Source organism: Hypanus sabinus, chromosome 11 (genome assembly GCF_030144855.1).
Source record: "Hypanus sabinus isolate sHypSab1 chromosome 11, sHypSab1.hap1, whole genome shotgun sequence".
Classification (NCBI taxonomy): Eukaryota; Metazoa; Chordata; class Chondrichthyes; order Myliobatiformes; family Dasyatidae; genus Hypanus; species Hypanus sabinus.
Genome location: NC_082716.1, coordinates 74,681,846 through 74,697,705, shown reverse-complemented (window position 1 = coordinate 74,697,705; position 15,860 = coordinate 74,681,846). Strand labels below are relative to the sequence as shown.

General features: G+C 44.4%; 1 protein-coding gene across 1 annotated transcript in view; it reads left to right on the top strand.

Moving 5' to 3' along the window:
• cdc73 (cell division cycle 73, Paf1/RNA polymerase II complex component, homolog (S. cerevisiae)) overlaps positions 1–15,860 on the top strand; it is a 287,498-nt gene that overhangs the window by 102,772 nt on the left and 168,866 nt on the right. The window contains exon 10 of the mRNA XM_059984716.1: positions 662–726. Coding sequence (XP_059840699.1) covers positions 662–726 — 65 coding nt within the window. The remainder of the gene's footprint in view (positions 1–661; positions 727–15,860) is intronic.

Here is a 15,860-nt window from a genome sequence, read left to right as displayed (position 1 = left end):
TTGGGTTGTACAAAAAATGTAACAAACTGCTTCAGCGAACTTTTTGGGACATTTATGTTAATCCAGCCTATTATATTACTTTTCAGCTAAAATTTTTGTCCTTATTTCGAGAAATAAGGCACAGATGTGTAAATAAGGATAACACCTCATTCAGCAAACTGCAGTGAACTCTCATTTTATGTAATTAACCTGTAGTTAAATTGTGCAATCCAGAAGTATCACATTGATTCCAACAATGTTGTGCTTTCTGATTACAAATGGGATGATACAAAAGTGGTGCAATTACCTGCCACAATTCTGCTCAGTTGGGCTATCTTGGTAAAGATTCATGCTCCTTGTTACCCTCATTTTTCAGCTCTTAACTTGTTCTTGTATCAGTAAACATGTTCTTTCATGAGATTGAGAATGATTGGGAAATTGTAGAATTTTAATTATGTTTGATGAATACATGTTGGTGTTTGATTTGCTTTATTGTATTGTCTCCCTCACATTGGCATTATATCCCCTTTTTAGAGTTTTTAAGTGTATTCACACCTCTGCATGTACGATTTCCCTATGTGTAGATGAGTTGTTAAATTTGCCACTTTGCCATTTTATAATTCAAGGTTCTAATGTTTTGCTTACATCATATTGAGCTTAAGTTGTTGATTTGTTTTTGTAGAAACGGAAGGTTTCAAGATTGATACAATGGGCACGTATCACGGCATGACCCTGAAGTCTGTGACGGTAGGTGCTGTTTCCCATTCTTCAAATAAAGCAGATATTTGTGATTTAATTACACATTTTTGTGCAAGGATGGAATAGATTTGAAGAGAAACTAAACAGTCTTCATTTTGTCGCATTTAAAATATTTTTTGCACACGTATGCTTTTATTCCAAATGATAATAAACGAAATCCTTACTAAAATTAATCACCTCAAAGGATTAAATTTTAATTAAAGCTGCTTGAATTAGTATGTACCTTGAGGGAAATGATGCTTTTGTCTTGATGTACGCTTTTAAAACAATTTTAGTTTGCATATTTAATTAGTTAATTACAGCCATATTTAATTTGAACACTGTACTAATTCTGTGAAAGGGGAAAAGGACCTTGGCGATTGTAAGATGACTTACAGTGGATTGAAAAGCTTGAGCATATAGACATTAAGAAAGAGGATATTCTGGAGCTTTTGGAAAGCATCAAGTTGGATAAGTCACTGGAACTGGTTGAGATATACCTCAGGCTACTGTGGGAGATGAGGGAGGAGATAGCTAAGCCTCTGGCAATGATCTTTACATCATCAGTGGGGATGGGAGAAGTTCCGGAGGATTGGAGGATTGCAGATGTTATTCAAGAAAGGGAGGTAGAGTTAGTCCAGGAAATTATAGACTAGTGAGTCTTACTTCATTGTTTATTAAGTTGATGGAGAAGATCCTGAGAGGCAGGATTTATGAACATTTGGAGAAAAGGCATAATATGATTAGGAGTAGTCAGCATGGCTTTGTCAAAGGCAGATTGTGCCTTACGAGCCTGATTGAATTTTTTGAGGATGTGACTAAACACGTTGATACAGGTGGAGCAGTAGATGTAGTGTATATGGATTTCAGCAAGACATTTGATAAGGTACCCCATGCAAGGCTTATTAAGAAAGAAAGGAGGCATGGGATCCGAGGGGACTTTGCTTTGTGGATCCAGAATTGGTTTGCCCACAGAAGGCAAAGAGTTGTTGTAGATGAGTCATATTATGCATGGAGGTTGGTGACCAGTGGTGTGCCTCTGAGGAAATACATGCAGAATTAAAAGGGCTAAAACCTAACTGGCTTATTTGCAGCTTGACAAGTCGTGCTGTGAGAATAATATATGAACAAAGAAGTGTTTGTTGCTTGAGAAGCTTCTCTGTCTACCCTGATCAAAATATGTGATAATAATGTATATCAACAGCTCTGCACAGTATTCGGGGCTCAGTTGGCTACAGATTTTCCCAAGCTCAGTGAACAGGGACCCTTTTTTACCAACTGAGAGCACAAGCTTGCTAATAAATAGTATGTACATTTAAGTAAACTGCTTGACAATTATTCCCTGGGTCTGAACCTAAAGGCCTCCGTTAGAGAGGCAGATCGACACCTCTAGGACCCCTTCTCTTAATGATGTTTATAAATGACCTGGAAGAGGAAGGTTGTGGGTGTTGTGGATAGTGTGGAGGGCGGTCAGAGGTTACAGCAGGACATCGATAGTTGCAAAACTGGGCTGAGAAATGGCAGATGGAGTTCAACCCAGATAAGTGTGAGGTGGTTCAATTTGGTAGGTCAGATATGATGGCAGAATATAGTATTAGTGGTAAGACTAATTAGTGGTGTGGAGATTCAGATGGATCTTGTTGTCCAAGTCCATAGGACACTCAAAGCTGCTGTGAAGGTTGACTGTGTGTTTAAGAAGGCATATGGTGTATTGGCCTTCATCAGCCATAGGATTGAGTTCAAGAGCCAAGAGGTAATATTACAGCTATATAGGACCCTAGTCAGACTCCACTTGGAGTACTGTGCTCATTTCTGGTTACCTCACTACAGGAAGGATGTAGAAACTATAGGAAGGGTGCAGAGGAGATTTACAAGGATGTTTGCCTGGATTGGGGAGCATGTCTTATGAGAGTAGGTTGGGTGAACTCAGCCTTTTTTCCTTGGAGCAGCGAAGGATGAGAGGCAGTGTGATAGAAGTGTATAAGATGATGAGAGGCATTGATTGTATGGTTAGTCAGAGGCTTTCCCAAGGCTGAAATAGCTAACACGAGAAGGCAGTTTTAAGGTGCCAGGAAGTAGGTACAGAGGAGATGTCTGGGGTAAGATTTTTAGGCAGAGAGTGGTGAGTGTATGCAACAGGCTGCCAGAAACAATGGTGGAGGTAGATGCAATAGGGTCTTTTAAGAGACTCTTGGACAGGTACATGGAGCTTAGAAAAATAGAGGGCTATGGGTACCCCTAAGTAATTTCTGAAGTAAGGGCCTGTATTGTGCTGTAGGTTTTCTACCTTTCTATGAAATTGAATTAAGGTGTACTCAATGGCAAGTGGTGGTGGGACTATCATCTGGGAATACAGTTTGCATCATCATGGAATAATGGCTAGTGTTCAGGAGCATGGTGCAACTGTAAAGTAAATGATCGACTTGACAAGTTGCATTGCAGCATTTATCATTCATGCAGCTCAGTTTAGATATTGCGCATTAATTCTGAAGTACAGACTGCAAGGAATTGCTGGTAAAGGTAGCTAATTAACTTTCTCTCAGTTTCCAAAAAGAATAACAGAACCAGAAGGAAAAAAAATAGCAGTTTATTTAATGGCAAATGTCATATACTTCAAGCACTCACTTTTGTTGTTCGCAGCGTGGTCTTAATGGCCAAACCTCTGCACACCATGGATCCATTGTAAAAGAGTACAAGTCTGCAGGAGTGCTGAAGGATAATTTTAACATTGGTCTTTTCATTGTTCAACTAATTTCAGGTTACAGGATTAGTAAGTAGTTTCCAATCACAATGTTTATCCAGCATTTAAATCAGTAGTGACTGCACATATATGGAATAGAGAAATCTAATGGCCTAGAGTTTGCAGCTGTAATTAGTAATTGAGTGTGTGTATATGTAGAGAAAGTGGTTAACCGACAAGTTGCAGTAAACTGGTTAGCAGTCATTTCAATCTCTAGAAAGAAATTGAGATTGTTGTGACTTTGAATGAGTTTGGAAACTGGAAATGCAGATATGAGAACAAATAGACGTGCAGAGGAGACAAGGTGGAAAAACCTGGGAGAATCTCTGAACCCTGAATTTTCATTCTCAGCAAGGACAAATAATTAAATACAATGTAGGAAATTAAAATTACATAATCACCATACTGTAGGAAGGATATGAGTGCAGAAAAGATTCACAAGGATCTTGCCAGGAGTGGCGGACTTAGGTTATGAGGTGAGACTGGATAGGTTGGGACTCTTTTTTCCTGGAGTGAATGTGTCTGCCGGGTGACATTATAGAAGTTTATAAAATCATGAGAGGTATAGAAAAGGTAGATATTCAAATTTTTTTCTCAGAATAGTGAAAGATTTGAAGGGGACCTGAGAGACAGGTTTTTCCACACAGAGGGCAGTTAACATATGGAATAAGCTACCAGAGAAAGTGGTAGCTCCAACGCAGTTACAGCATTTGAAAGACAATTTAGACAGATTTATATATAACAAAGGTTTCGATAGAGAGATATGGGCTAAATACAGGCAAATGGGATCAGCTGAGGAAAGCACCTTGCTTGGTATGACTGTTAGGCCAGTGGCTGGTTTCCATGCTGTACAACTCTATAATTCCAATTTCCTTGAGTCTAGAAAAGTTTGAAGTTTAATTATCATTCAGCCATACATGAATATTGCCAATGAAGCAGTGGAGGCTACCTCAGTAAATATATTTAAGACAAGATTGGATAGAATTTTCAATAGTAGGGGTATTGAGGGTTATGGAGAAAAGGCAGATAGGCAGAGATGAGTCCATGGTCAGATCAGCCATGATCTTCTTGAGTGGTGGAGCAGGCTCGATGGGCCAGATGGCCTACTGCTGCTGCTATTTCTTATGTTCAAACAAGAGTGTGTTCTTCTGGTGCAAAGGTGCAAAACACATTGTACACAGCACACTGCATTCTGTACAAATGGTACATATGGTTATGATTTCAGGAAAACATTCAGTAACAAAGTGAAATGAAATAATATAGCTCAAGTCCCTGAGCTGTCCTGGTCCAGCTTATTCTTCCACTGAACGAACACTGGAGAACAGCACCAATGGGAGGGGCCAGTCCCCACCCAGAATAAAATCCAGCAGCACACAGGCATCTCTGGAATCTCTTTCACTGGCAGCTGCAACAAGTGAGTCTGAGGCATGTTGACCAAGACCTCCCCCATTGTTGGTCTCATCAATGAACCAGTGAACTGGACTTTGCAGTATTCTAGATTAACAATATCTGACAGGGTCTTGTGATCACCAGAAACACGTCCAAGACAATCATTCACACCGATTTTTGTACTGCGCATCATCCTGGCACAGGGGTATGCAACTTGCCCTGATGACAATACAATAACAGTGTGCAACAAGTCTAACTCCATTGTTGTTGAGTAACTCGCTGATGGGACAGTCCTGCAGTACTTGATGTTCTTAGCATCCAGCGGTGACTTACAGTCATAAGAGAGACATAAAGGATGAACAATACACCTTTGATTGGCCCTGGAGTGGCAGCTACATTCAAGTGTGCCACCGTCTTACAGGAAGTCTCTTTCCTTATTTACTTACTCCTAACAGCGATGTTAGAATAAGTTAGATAGTCTGGAACTATTCTTGCAGTTTATTGAATCAGCTGCAAGTGATTTTTACACTTAAATCATTATTTGTAAACAAACTTGCCACAAAAAATAACTTTGTAATATTTTCGATGTTCCTATGGTAAATTTTGCATTTAAAAATAGAAGCTTTGGCTCTGTTCTCATTTTAAGTGTATGCTTTGATATTTATTTAGTTCTATGGAGTATGTTTAAATTATTAGCCACAATTTGTTTTTTATTATTTCCTTGTTTTTCATGTGTGAGAATTCGTCAGTCTGATTGGGTGTTCAGGCACATTGATGATAATATTGTTACTAAGTAAAGATTACAACTGATGACCCGTTCTCAGAAACGACTATTTCTAATGCAAATTGGAAAGACTAATGACCTGAATTGCTGATCAGCCTGCCCCTTGTCTACATTGCTTCTGATTTAACAGAAAACACCTTTAGCTGGTACTGTAGCGGTGTGCTACATGCAGCGCTAAAATTATGACACGGAGTCGGTAACTGCAGTCGAAGGAAAAAACTTTATTCGAAATCCTCAGCCTCACTTTTAAGCCTCCCTCAACCTGCCCCCGTGGCGCAGAGGCTCCAAAGCTCTGTGCTCGCAAACCGCCGTAGGCTATCTAATTGTGAGCCGGTTTGGATGTGCCAGGAAATGGGTCGCCACATAACCCCCCCCCCCCCCCCCAGAACCGGCGATACAACCCCCAGTGTCCACAGTCTGGGCCGGAACCTGCTTGGGAGGTCGGCCTCTGCGCCGAGGTGCCGGAAACTCAGGTTGCGCCAGGTCCACATGGGCCGGTTTGAGGTGGTCCACTGTGAAAACCTCCTCTTTCCCCCCAACGTCCAGCACGAACGTGGACCCATTGTTCCGGAGCACCATAAATGGCCCCTCGTATGGCCGCTGCAGCGGTGGCCGATGCCCGCCCCTTCGTGCAAACACAAACTTACAGTTCTGCAGGTCTTTGGTTACGCAGGTCAGGTTCCGCACGTGCTGTGAAGTGGGTATGGGGGCCAGGTTACCGAGCTTCTCGCGTAGTCTGCCCAGGACTGCTGTGGGATCTTCCTCTTGCCCCCGTGGGGCTGGTAGGAACTCCCCGGGGACGACCAGGGGCACGCCGTATACCAACTCGGCCGACGAGGCGTGCAGGTCGTCCTTGGGCGCTGTGCGGATGCCGAGTAGGACCCAGGGAAAGCTCGTCCGCCCAGTTGGCTCCTCGCAGGCGGGCCATGAGGGCCGACTTCAGGTGACGGTGGAAACGCTCCACTAGCCCGTTCGACTGTGGGTGGTAGGCAGTTGTGTGGTGCAGCTGAGTCCCCAAAAGGCTGGCCATAGCTGACCACAGGCTGGAGGTGAACTGGGCGCCTCTGTCGGAGGTAATGTGGGCCGGTACACCAAAGCGAGATATCCAGGTGGCGATCAGGGCTCGGGCGCAAGATTCGGAGGTGGTGTCGGTGAGCGGGACCGCCTCTGGCCATCTTGTGAACCGGTCCACGATAGTCAGGAGGTAACGCGCTCCGCGCGACACTGGCAGGGGGCCCACGATATCCACATGAATGTGGTCGAAATGCCGGTGGGCGGGATGGAACTGCTGCGGTGGGGCTTTGGTGTGCCACTGCACCTTGGCTATCTGGCAGTGCATGCACGTTTTGGCCCATTCACTGACCTGTTTGCGGAGTCCGTGCCAAATGAACCTGCTGGAAACCATCCGGACAGTTGTCCGGATGGAGGGATGTGCCAAGTTATGAATGGAGTCGAAAACACGGCACCGCCAGGCTGTCGGGACGATGGGACGGGGCTGGCCGGTGGTGACGTCACAGAGTAGGGTCCTCTCACCCGGGCCTACGGGGAGGTCCTGGAGCTGCAAACCTGAGACTGCGGTTCTGTAACTCGGAATCTCCTCATCCGCCTGCTGTGCCTCTGCCAGTGCCTCAAAGTCTACCCCTTGGGAAAGGGCATGAACGGTAGGGCGAGAGAGCGCATCCGCCACGACCTTGTCCTTACCCGAGACATGCCGGACGTCCGTCGTGTATTCAGAGATGTAGGACAGGTGGCGTTGCTGGCGGGACGACCAGGGGTCGGACGCTTTCGTAAACGCAAAGGTAAGAGGTTTGTGGTCCATGAACGCGGTGAAGGGCCGACCTTCTAGGAAGTACCTGAAATGCCGGATTGCCAGGTAGAGCGCCAACAGTTCCTGGTTGAAAGCACTGTACTTGAGCTCGGGTGGCCGCAGGTGTTTGCTGAAAAACGCCAGGGGTTGCCAGCGACCTGCGATGAGTTGCTCCAGCACCCCACTGACTGCCGTGTTAGATGCGTCCACTGTGAGGGTGGTAGGGGCGTCCATTCTGGGATGTACTAGCATTGCGGCGTTTGCCAAAGCTTCCTTCGTTTGAACGAAAGCGGCGGCGGACTCCTCGTCCCAGGTAATGTCCTTGCTCGGACCCGACATCAGGGCGAACAGGGGGCGCATGATCCGGGCAGCTGAAGGGAGGAAGCGTTGGTAGAAATTGACCATACCTACGAATTCCTGAAGGCCTTTGTTTGTGGTGGGTCGGGGGAAGTGGCGGACCGCATCTACCTTAGCAGGCAGAGGGGTTGCCCCGTCTTTAGTAATCCTGTGGCCCAGGAAGTCAATGGTATCGAGTCCGAACTGGCATTTGGCGGGGTTGATTGTAAGACCGTACTCACTCAGTCGGGCGCAGAGTTGACGGAGGTGGGACAGATGCTCCTGACGACTGCCGCTGGCTAAGAGGATGTCATCCAAATAGATGAACGCGAAGTTCAGGTCCTGTCCCATCGCGTCCATTAACCGCTGGAACATCTGTGCGGCATTCTTCAGACCGAACAGCATGCGGAGGAACTCGAAAAGGCCAAACGGGGTGATGAGAGCCGTTTTGGGGACGTCGTCAGGATGCATTGGGATTTGATAGTACCCTCGGACGAGGTCTACCTTGGAGAAGATCCGTGCACCGTGCAGGTTTGCTGCAAAGTCCTGAATGTGCGGCACAGGGTAGCGGTCCGGTGTGGTAGCCTCGTTCAGCTTGCGGTAGTCGCCGCACGGTCTCCAGCCTCCCGTCGCTTTGGGCACCATGTGCAGGGGGGAGGCCCATGGGCTGTTGGACCGCCGGATGATCCCCAATTCCTCCATCCTCTCGAACTCCTCCTTCGCCAGTCGGAGCTTGTCCGGGGGAAGCTGCCGAGCGTGGGCATGGAGGGGTGGTCCCTGGGTCGGGATGTGGTGCTGTACGCCGTGTCGGGGCATGGCTGCTGTGAACTGCGGTGCCAGAACTGATGGGAAATCCGCCAGGACCCTGGTGAAGTCGTTGTCGAACAGCGTGATGGAGCCGAGGTGAGGGGCTGGCAACTGGGCTGCACCCAGGGAGAACATCTGAAAGGTTTCGGCGTGTACCAGTGTCTTCCTGGGCAGGTCGACCAGTAGGCTGTGAGCCCGCAAAAAATCCGCACCCAGAAGCGGTTGGGCTACGGCGGCCAGTGTAAAGTCCCACGTGAACTGGCTGGAGCCAAACTGTAGCTGCACCTGACGGGTGCCATAGGTCCTTACTGTCCTGCCGTTCACGGCCCTTGGGGGGGCCCCGGTGCCTTGCTGCGGGTGTCGTAACTCGTCGGAGGTAAAACGCTGATCTCGGCACCAGTGTCGACCAAAAACCGGCGTCCCGACCTTCTGTCCCTCACATACAGGAGGCTATCCCGATGGCCAGCCGCTGTAGCCATCAGCGGCGGCTGGCCCTGGTGTTTCCCGGGAACTTGCAGGGCGGGCGACAACGGCGGGCTTCTGCGCCCCACCACTGGTGGTAGAAGCACCAGTGTTCATTGGGCCGGGGTTTGGCGGGCTCTGCGGCCGGGCCTGGACTGGTTTGCTGCTGGGAGCGTGGCTGGGAGATCTGTGCGATGGGCGCCCCGCTCACCTTTTTGGCGTTCCACAGCAAGTCCGCCCGGGCTGCCACCTTCCGGGGGTCACTGAAATCCGCGTCGGACAGCAGCAGGCGTATGTCCTCGGGCAGCTGCTCCAGGAATGCCTGCTCAAACATGAGGCAGGGTCATGCCCGTCGGCCAGAGACAACATCTCATTCATTAAAGCCGAAGGAGGTCTGTCGCCCAAGCCATCCAGGTGCAGTAAACGGGCAGCTCGCTTGCGCTGTGAGAGTCCGAAAGTCCTGAGGAGCAGGGCTTTGAATTCCGTGTACTTGCCGTCTGCCGGGGGTGACTGTACAAATTCCGCGACCTGGGCCGTTGTGTCCTGGTCGAGGGAGCTCACCACATAGTAGTAGTGGGTGTCTTCTGAGGTGATCTGGCGAACGTGGAATTGGGCTTCGGCTTGCTGGAAACATAGGTTCGGTCGCTGTGTCCAGAAACCCGGCAGTTTCAACGAAACCGCATGAACAGAGCCGGCGTCGGTCATTTCTGGTCCAAAAATCGTTTGGACCGTCGGGGTCACCAATTGTATCGGTGTGCTACATGCAGCGCTAAAATTATGACACAGAGTCGGTAACTGCAGTCGAAGGAAAAAACTTTATTCAAAATCCTCAGCCTCACTTTTAAGCCTCCCTCAGCCTGTCCCCCGTGGTGCAGAGGCTCTAAAGCTCTGTGCTTGCAAACCCCCGTAGACTATATAATTGTGAGCTGGTTCGGATGTGCCAGGAAATGGGTCGCCACAGTACTCCAATTAAAAAATGCTGAGAGAGAGATTAGTAAGTGCTGAGCCTGCCAGTTCTGACAGCAAAGTAAAACTACAGATGTACGATATGTCTGAAATAAAAATGGAAACTTTAGAAAGTATTCAGCAAATCATCCTGCAGTGTTAATATTTTTGTTTCATGACCTTCTGTCAGAAGTAGGAAAACTTGAGAAGCGAATCACAAACACAAGGAAGTCTGCAGATGCTGAAAATCCAAAGCAACACACACAGAATACTGGAGAAACTCAGCAATTCAGTTAGCATCTATGAAAATGAATAAACAGTTGCCATTTTGGGTAGAGACCCTTTCTTCAATAAATTTGATAAGCGTTTGTTCTGTTGCAAGATAAAAGGAGAGGTGGACAGAACAAAATGAACCCTTGTGTTAGGGAAATCGAGAGAGAGTGTAATACAAATGGTGGTGTTGACAGCTGAGAAAGGATGGTAAAGGTTCTGTTGAGCAGTCTAACGTTCACCTTTGCTCTGTCCACTGTGAAAGGCAGCTCTCCCAATGGCAACCCATTTCAATAAGAACATAAGAAATACGTGCAGGATTGGGCTATCTGGCTCGTTGAGCCTGCCCCACCATTCAATAAGATGATGGCTAATCTAGCCATGAACTCAACTCCACCTACCTGCCTTTTCTCCATAACCCTTAATTCCCTAATATGCAATAATCTATTCAGCCTTAAATATATTTACTGAGGTAGCCTCCACTGCTTTATTGGACAGAGAATTCCACAGATTCATTACTCTCTTGGAAAAGCAGTTCCTCCTCATCTCTGTCCTAAATCTACTTCCCTGAATCTTGAGGCTATGTCCCCTATTCTAGTTTCATCTATCAGTGGTAACAACTTTTCTGCCTCTACCTTATCTATTCCTTTCATAATTTTATATGTTTCTTTGAGATCTCCTCTTATTCTTCTGAATTACAGTGAGTACAGTCCCAGGCGACACAATCTCTCCTCATAGTCTAACCCCCTCATCTCTGGAATCAGCATAGTGAACCTCCTCTGCACTGCCTCCAAAGCCAGTATATCCTTCCTCAAGTAAGGAGACCAGAACTGCGCACAGTACTCCAGATATGGCCTCACTAGTACCCTGTACATTTGTAGCATAACCTTCCTGCTCTTAAATTCATTCCCTCTAGCAATGGCCAACATTCCATTTGTCTTCTTGCTGGTTCAATTTTGATCATGGTTGCTTTCTGTCTGAAGTCTCCATGCTGTCCCTGTGACCAGATGTACCAATTGCCTCCTGCATCCAAAGAATTGTGGGATGGTAGATCAGCTGGACAATGTATATTGCTCCTTGTGAATCGGTAGGTGGTAGACTTTAGGGGTGAGGAGAGTTGATTTGAATGTAGGTCGATTAACAAGTGCAATTAATGTAAGATTTCTGTGGATGAGAGTTGTCATGGGTGTGGTGGATTGAAGGACCTATTCCTCTTGTCCCTTTGTCACCGCTTCCAAGGCTTTGTCCAAATGTGGATCAAAGAGACTAAGTGAGAATAATGTTTGCTCTGGAGATAATATATTCCAGAAGGATCTTTGGAAGTCAAGAATGAGGTGCAAATCTTATGATTTCAGTTGTTTTATTAAATGTTCATAACAGAGAAATAACAATAAGGCAATATGACCAAGTAACAGAGCAGTAGGTAGTAACTCTAACTGTAACTAACTTTCTCAAAGGAGCTGCTTTATGGTCTTTCTTTACACTGAAAACTTGTTCAAGCTGCACAGATAAGGATTTTTGTTGATTAGAACAGTGGATGTGACAAGCACACAAGATTTATTCTGCCATGACTCCTCAGGGTTACAAATAAACTACAGATGTACAGAACCAGCTACACTCCATGACTGAAATTCCACTGTAGCAAGACTTGGCCAAAAAGAAGTGGTTCCAGCACTAACCCTTGCGGAACACCACGTCACTGGCAGACACCCAGAAAAGGCCCTCTTTATTCCCACTCTTTGCCTCCTGCCAGTCAGCCAGTCTTTTATCCATGCTAGTATCTATCCTGTAATATCATTGAATCTTATCCTGTTAAGCAGCCTCATTGTGGCACCATGTGAAAGGTCTTCTGAAAATCAATATAACAACATCCACTGACTCTCCTTTGTCTATTCTGCCTGTTATTTCCTCTACATTGTTTAAGTACTAGTAATATGCTCTTCCTTAAAAATGAGTAAATGAAACATGAATTCAGTTGTTCTTGGATATGTGTGTTCAGCTTTCTGGTGACTCCAGATTTGTTATTTCTTAAAACAAGGAAGAAAATTACCAATTAAAATCAACGTTTAATTTTGTAATATATGGAATCAGATGCGTCATTTCACATAGTTTCCTGGTCTTTTCAAAATTAAGTCTCCTTTGTGGAATGCTTGCAATTATTTTAGCAGTTAACAGCACAGTGGGCCTAATCATAATGACTATATATCTTGACTAATACAGAATTTTCCTTTTTAATCTAGCATTAATAGAAAGTAAGATCAGTATTGCAAGCCCAAATTCCTTGAAGCTTTGCTTTTTAATTTAATATTCCTTAGCAATGTGTATTTTAAATTTTTTTCCAGTTGTATTATTTTGAAATGTTTCTGAAATTTGTAGGTGAGTTCTTCAGGCCATTATTATTAGTTTCTTAAATGGTGGTAATTTGGAATGCTCTGTAGCTGGTAAATTTGCAGATAATTTAAGGTTCTACTTGATTGCTGTTAGGTTTGAAATGCAAGAAAAATATAACTGTTCTGCGTAGAATTGAAAATATTGGTGAATAAAAATAAATGGCAAGATCTCTCTTCTTGATGTTAATGAGGCATAATTTTTCAGTGGTTTAACGTATATTTTTGGAGGATTTATACATTTATTCTGTTTGAAAACTTCCTTGCTAGTGAGAGAGAGCGTCTGCCTGAGATGTCAGAGTATCAGGATAGACAGTAATTTTTGATGGTCATGCTCTCTGGGAGCTTTGCTGTTGCTTGCATGGTGAGTGGTGGGGGTGGGGGATCGATGCTTTTGTTGGAGCAAGTGGGGTGAGGGGGAGCGTTGATGCTTTTCTTGCTCTTGTGTATGTGAGGAATGGGGGGCTTTGGGGGTTCTAACATTTTTCTGTCATGCATTCTTGTTTTTTTTCTCTGTTTTGTGGATGTTTGTAAGGATTTCAGGTTGAATACTGTATGCATTCTCTGATATTAAATTGAACCATTGAAAAATATTGTGTTATTAAGATATTAGTTCACAATGGGCATTTTGTTGCATTAGGTGTTTTTAAGCCTGCAAAAGTTTATTGTGATGAATCTGTAGTTCGCTGTGAAAAGGATATTCTACATTTTGAGACCAAGGAAGTGGGGACTAGAAAAAGTAAAGACATTCACAAAGTGAGCCACCCTAGGTGTGAAATATACAAGATTCTTTCATTTTGTTGGATATTATAATTTGATGGCACTGACAGGTGCACTCTATTTTAATTTCTCTAGCCTGATTCAATCAAGTTTCATTTTCTTTGCTGTATATTTCCCTGATGCCTAAAGAACTGACTTTAATCAGGAGAATATATTCGTGCTGTAGCCAAGGTGAAAACTGAATAAAAAGAGCATAAAACACTTCAAATTTTATGTGCCTGCTTCCTTAGTCCTATTTAATTATTCATTCCACGCCCTAAGAAGCAAGGACAGATCAAAGTTAAATTATTAGACAGATGTGATTCTTCACTTAAAGTAGGGAGCTTGCACCATGTGTACTCATTTGAAGCAGCCTATTGCATGCATATAAGTTATGTTTGATGTTCCTAATTAACCTATTTTGCTAAAGGGACACCACAAGATACAATTTCAGTGATTTTGATTATTTTTTAAATATGAAAACATCTGTTTTGTAAATTTACTTGGTAAGAAACCTGCAGCTAAATGGAGGAGATGGATGTTTCCATCTTATTTGAACATAAATTTTGTTTTGAAGTTTAGTTCATGTAGTTTTGTCAGCAGTCTGTGTGCATGCAGGTTTAGTTTAAAATGTTCACAAGTGCTTGATATAAACTCTTTAAAAATGGATGCTTGGCATTTAGTAGAGCAACAGTATGATTAAGAACATGGAACAGTATAGTACAGGAACAGGCCTTTCAGCCCATAATGCAAGTGCCTTAATGTCAAAGCTGGATCTTAAAGAGATACTGTGGAAATGAAATCTGATTCAGTCAAATTTGCCATTTTTATTTATTTGCATTTAATGTGATTTCACTCAAGAGTTTTAATGGCATGAAGAGTTATATACTTCAATAATAATAGCTTAACATAAAACTGGTAAAAATGTGATCAGTTCTTTGTGCGCTTGAGCACACACACAAACATCTTCTGAGAACAACTTGACAAAGTATTATCTTAGAAAATGTTTAAACATTTGTAGCTGACTTTGTGTGGATGTCTTGTTACAACAGCTACTTACTTTAAAGCGCTATCGGGTGCAGGGGCAAATTGTACCGAGTGGTCTTTTGGTTCCAACTAAACCACTTCTTTAGGCTTAAGTGATTTAGCTTAACAGTCTGCATTGACAATTAATCACCGAGATTAATTAAAGGCTTTAATCAGAAGATGGATAAAAGATCATATATGCTAATACAGCAGACAGCAGACTTATTGTTTACATTTCTGATATGTAACCACCTAGCTATTCATAATCTTGCTCCTTAAGCAATACAAGATAGATAATGTTGAGGCTATATAGGACCCTGGTCATATATCACTTGGAGTAGAAAGGATACAGAGGAGAACCGTAGAAAGGGTGCAGAGGAGATTTACAAGGATGTTGCCTGGATTGGGGAGCATGCCTTATGACAATAGAATGAGTGAACTTGGCCTTTTTTCCTTGGAGCGATGGAGGGTGAGAGGTGACCTGATAGAGGTGTATAAGATGATGAGAGGCATTGATCATGTGGATAGTTGAAGGTTTTTTCCCATGGCTGAAATGGCTAGCATGGGAGGGCACAGTTTTGAAGTGCCTGGAAGTAGATACAGAGAAGATATCAGGGGTAAGTTTTTTACGCAGAGAGTGGTGAGTGCGTGGAGTGGGCTTCTGGCGATGGTGGTGGGGGCGGATACGATAGGGTCTTTAAGAGACTCCTGGGTAGGTATATGGAGCTCAGAAAAATAGAGGGCTATGGGTAACCCTACGTAATTTCTCAGGTAAGGACATGTTCGGCATGGCTTTGTGGGCCGAAAGACCTGTACTGTGCTGTAGGTTTTCTATGTTTCTAAGCACAAAATATGTCAGTGACAGCCTAAAGGATAAACTTCAGAAAATTGCAGCTAAGCTGCAGACATTGTAAACAAAGTTGCAGCAAAGTGATTGGCTTCATGTTAATGGTGATAATTTATGATGTGCTGGCTTATTTATTTGTGAGGTGAGGAAGATGAGCAGCTTGAAGTACGTAAACATTTGTTATACTTTAAAAAAAATCTTCTGTTTGCTGTGAATAGTGTTGGCTTTTAGTTTCCATTGGCAATCAGGATTCACCAGACATGATTCTTAAATGAGGCTCAAGGAATGAGCAAGCTGGCAGTTGTACTGCTTGTCCAGAAGGTGGGGCTGCTTCACTTACTCTTGAACCTGTGCTGGGGTTCACTTAAGGCCCACTGAATTTCTGTGTGTCCTTCACCTACAGGGTGTGCTAACTCTCAGAAATCTGTGCACGTACTCTGTCATACCCACCGTTTGTACCACACTCTGAGAGGTGCTGACACTTGACCTGGATTTATTTGGCTAAGCTCTCTGGTAAATTCCCTTTCTGCCTATGTGTATCACCTCTATTGGTAGGATTCTGCATGTGAAACAAAGAGCTGGTG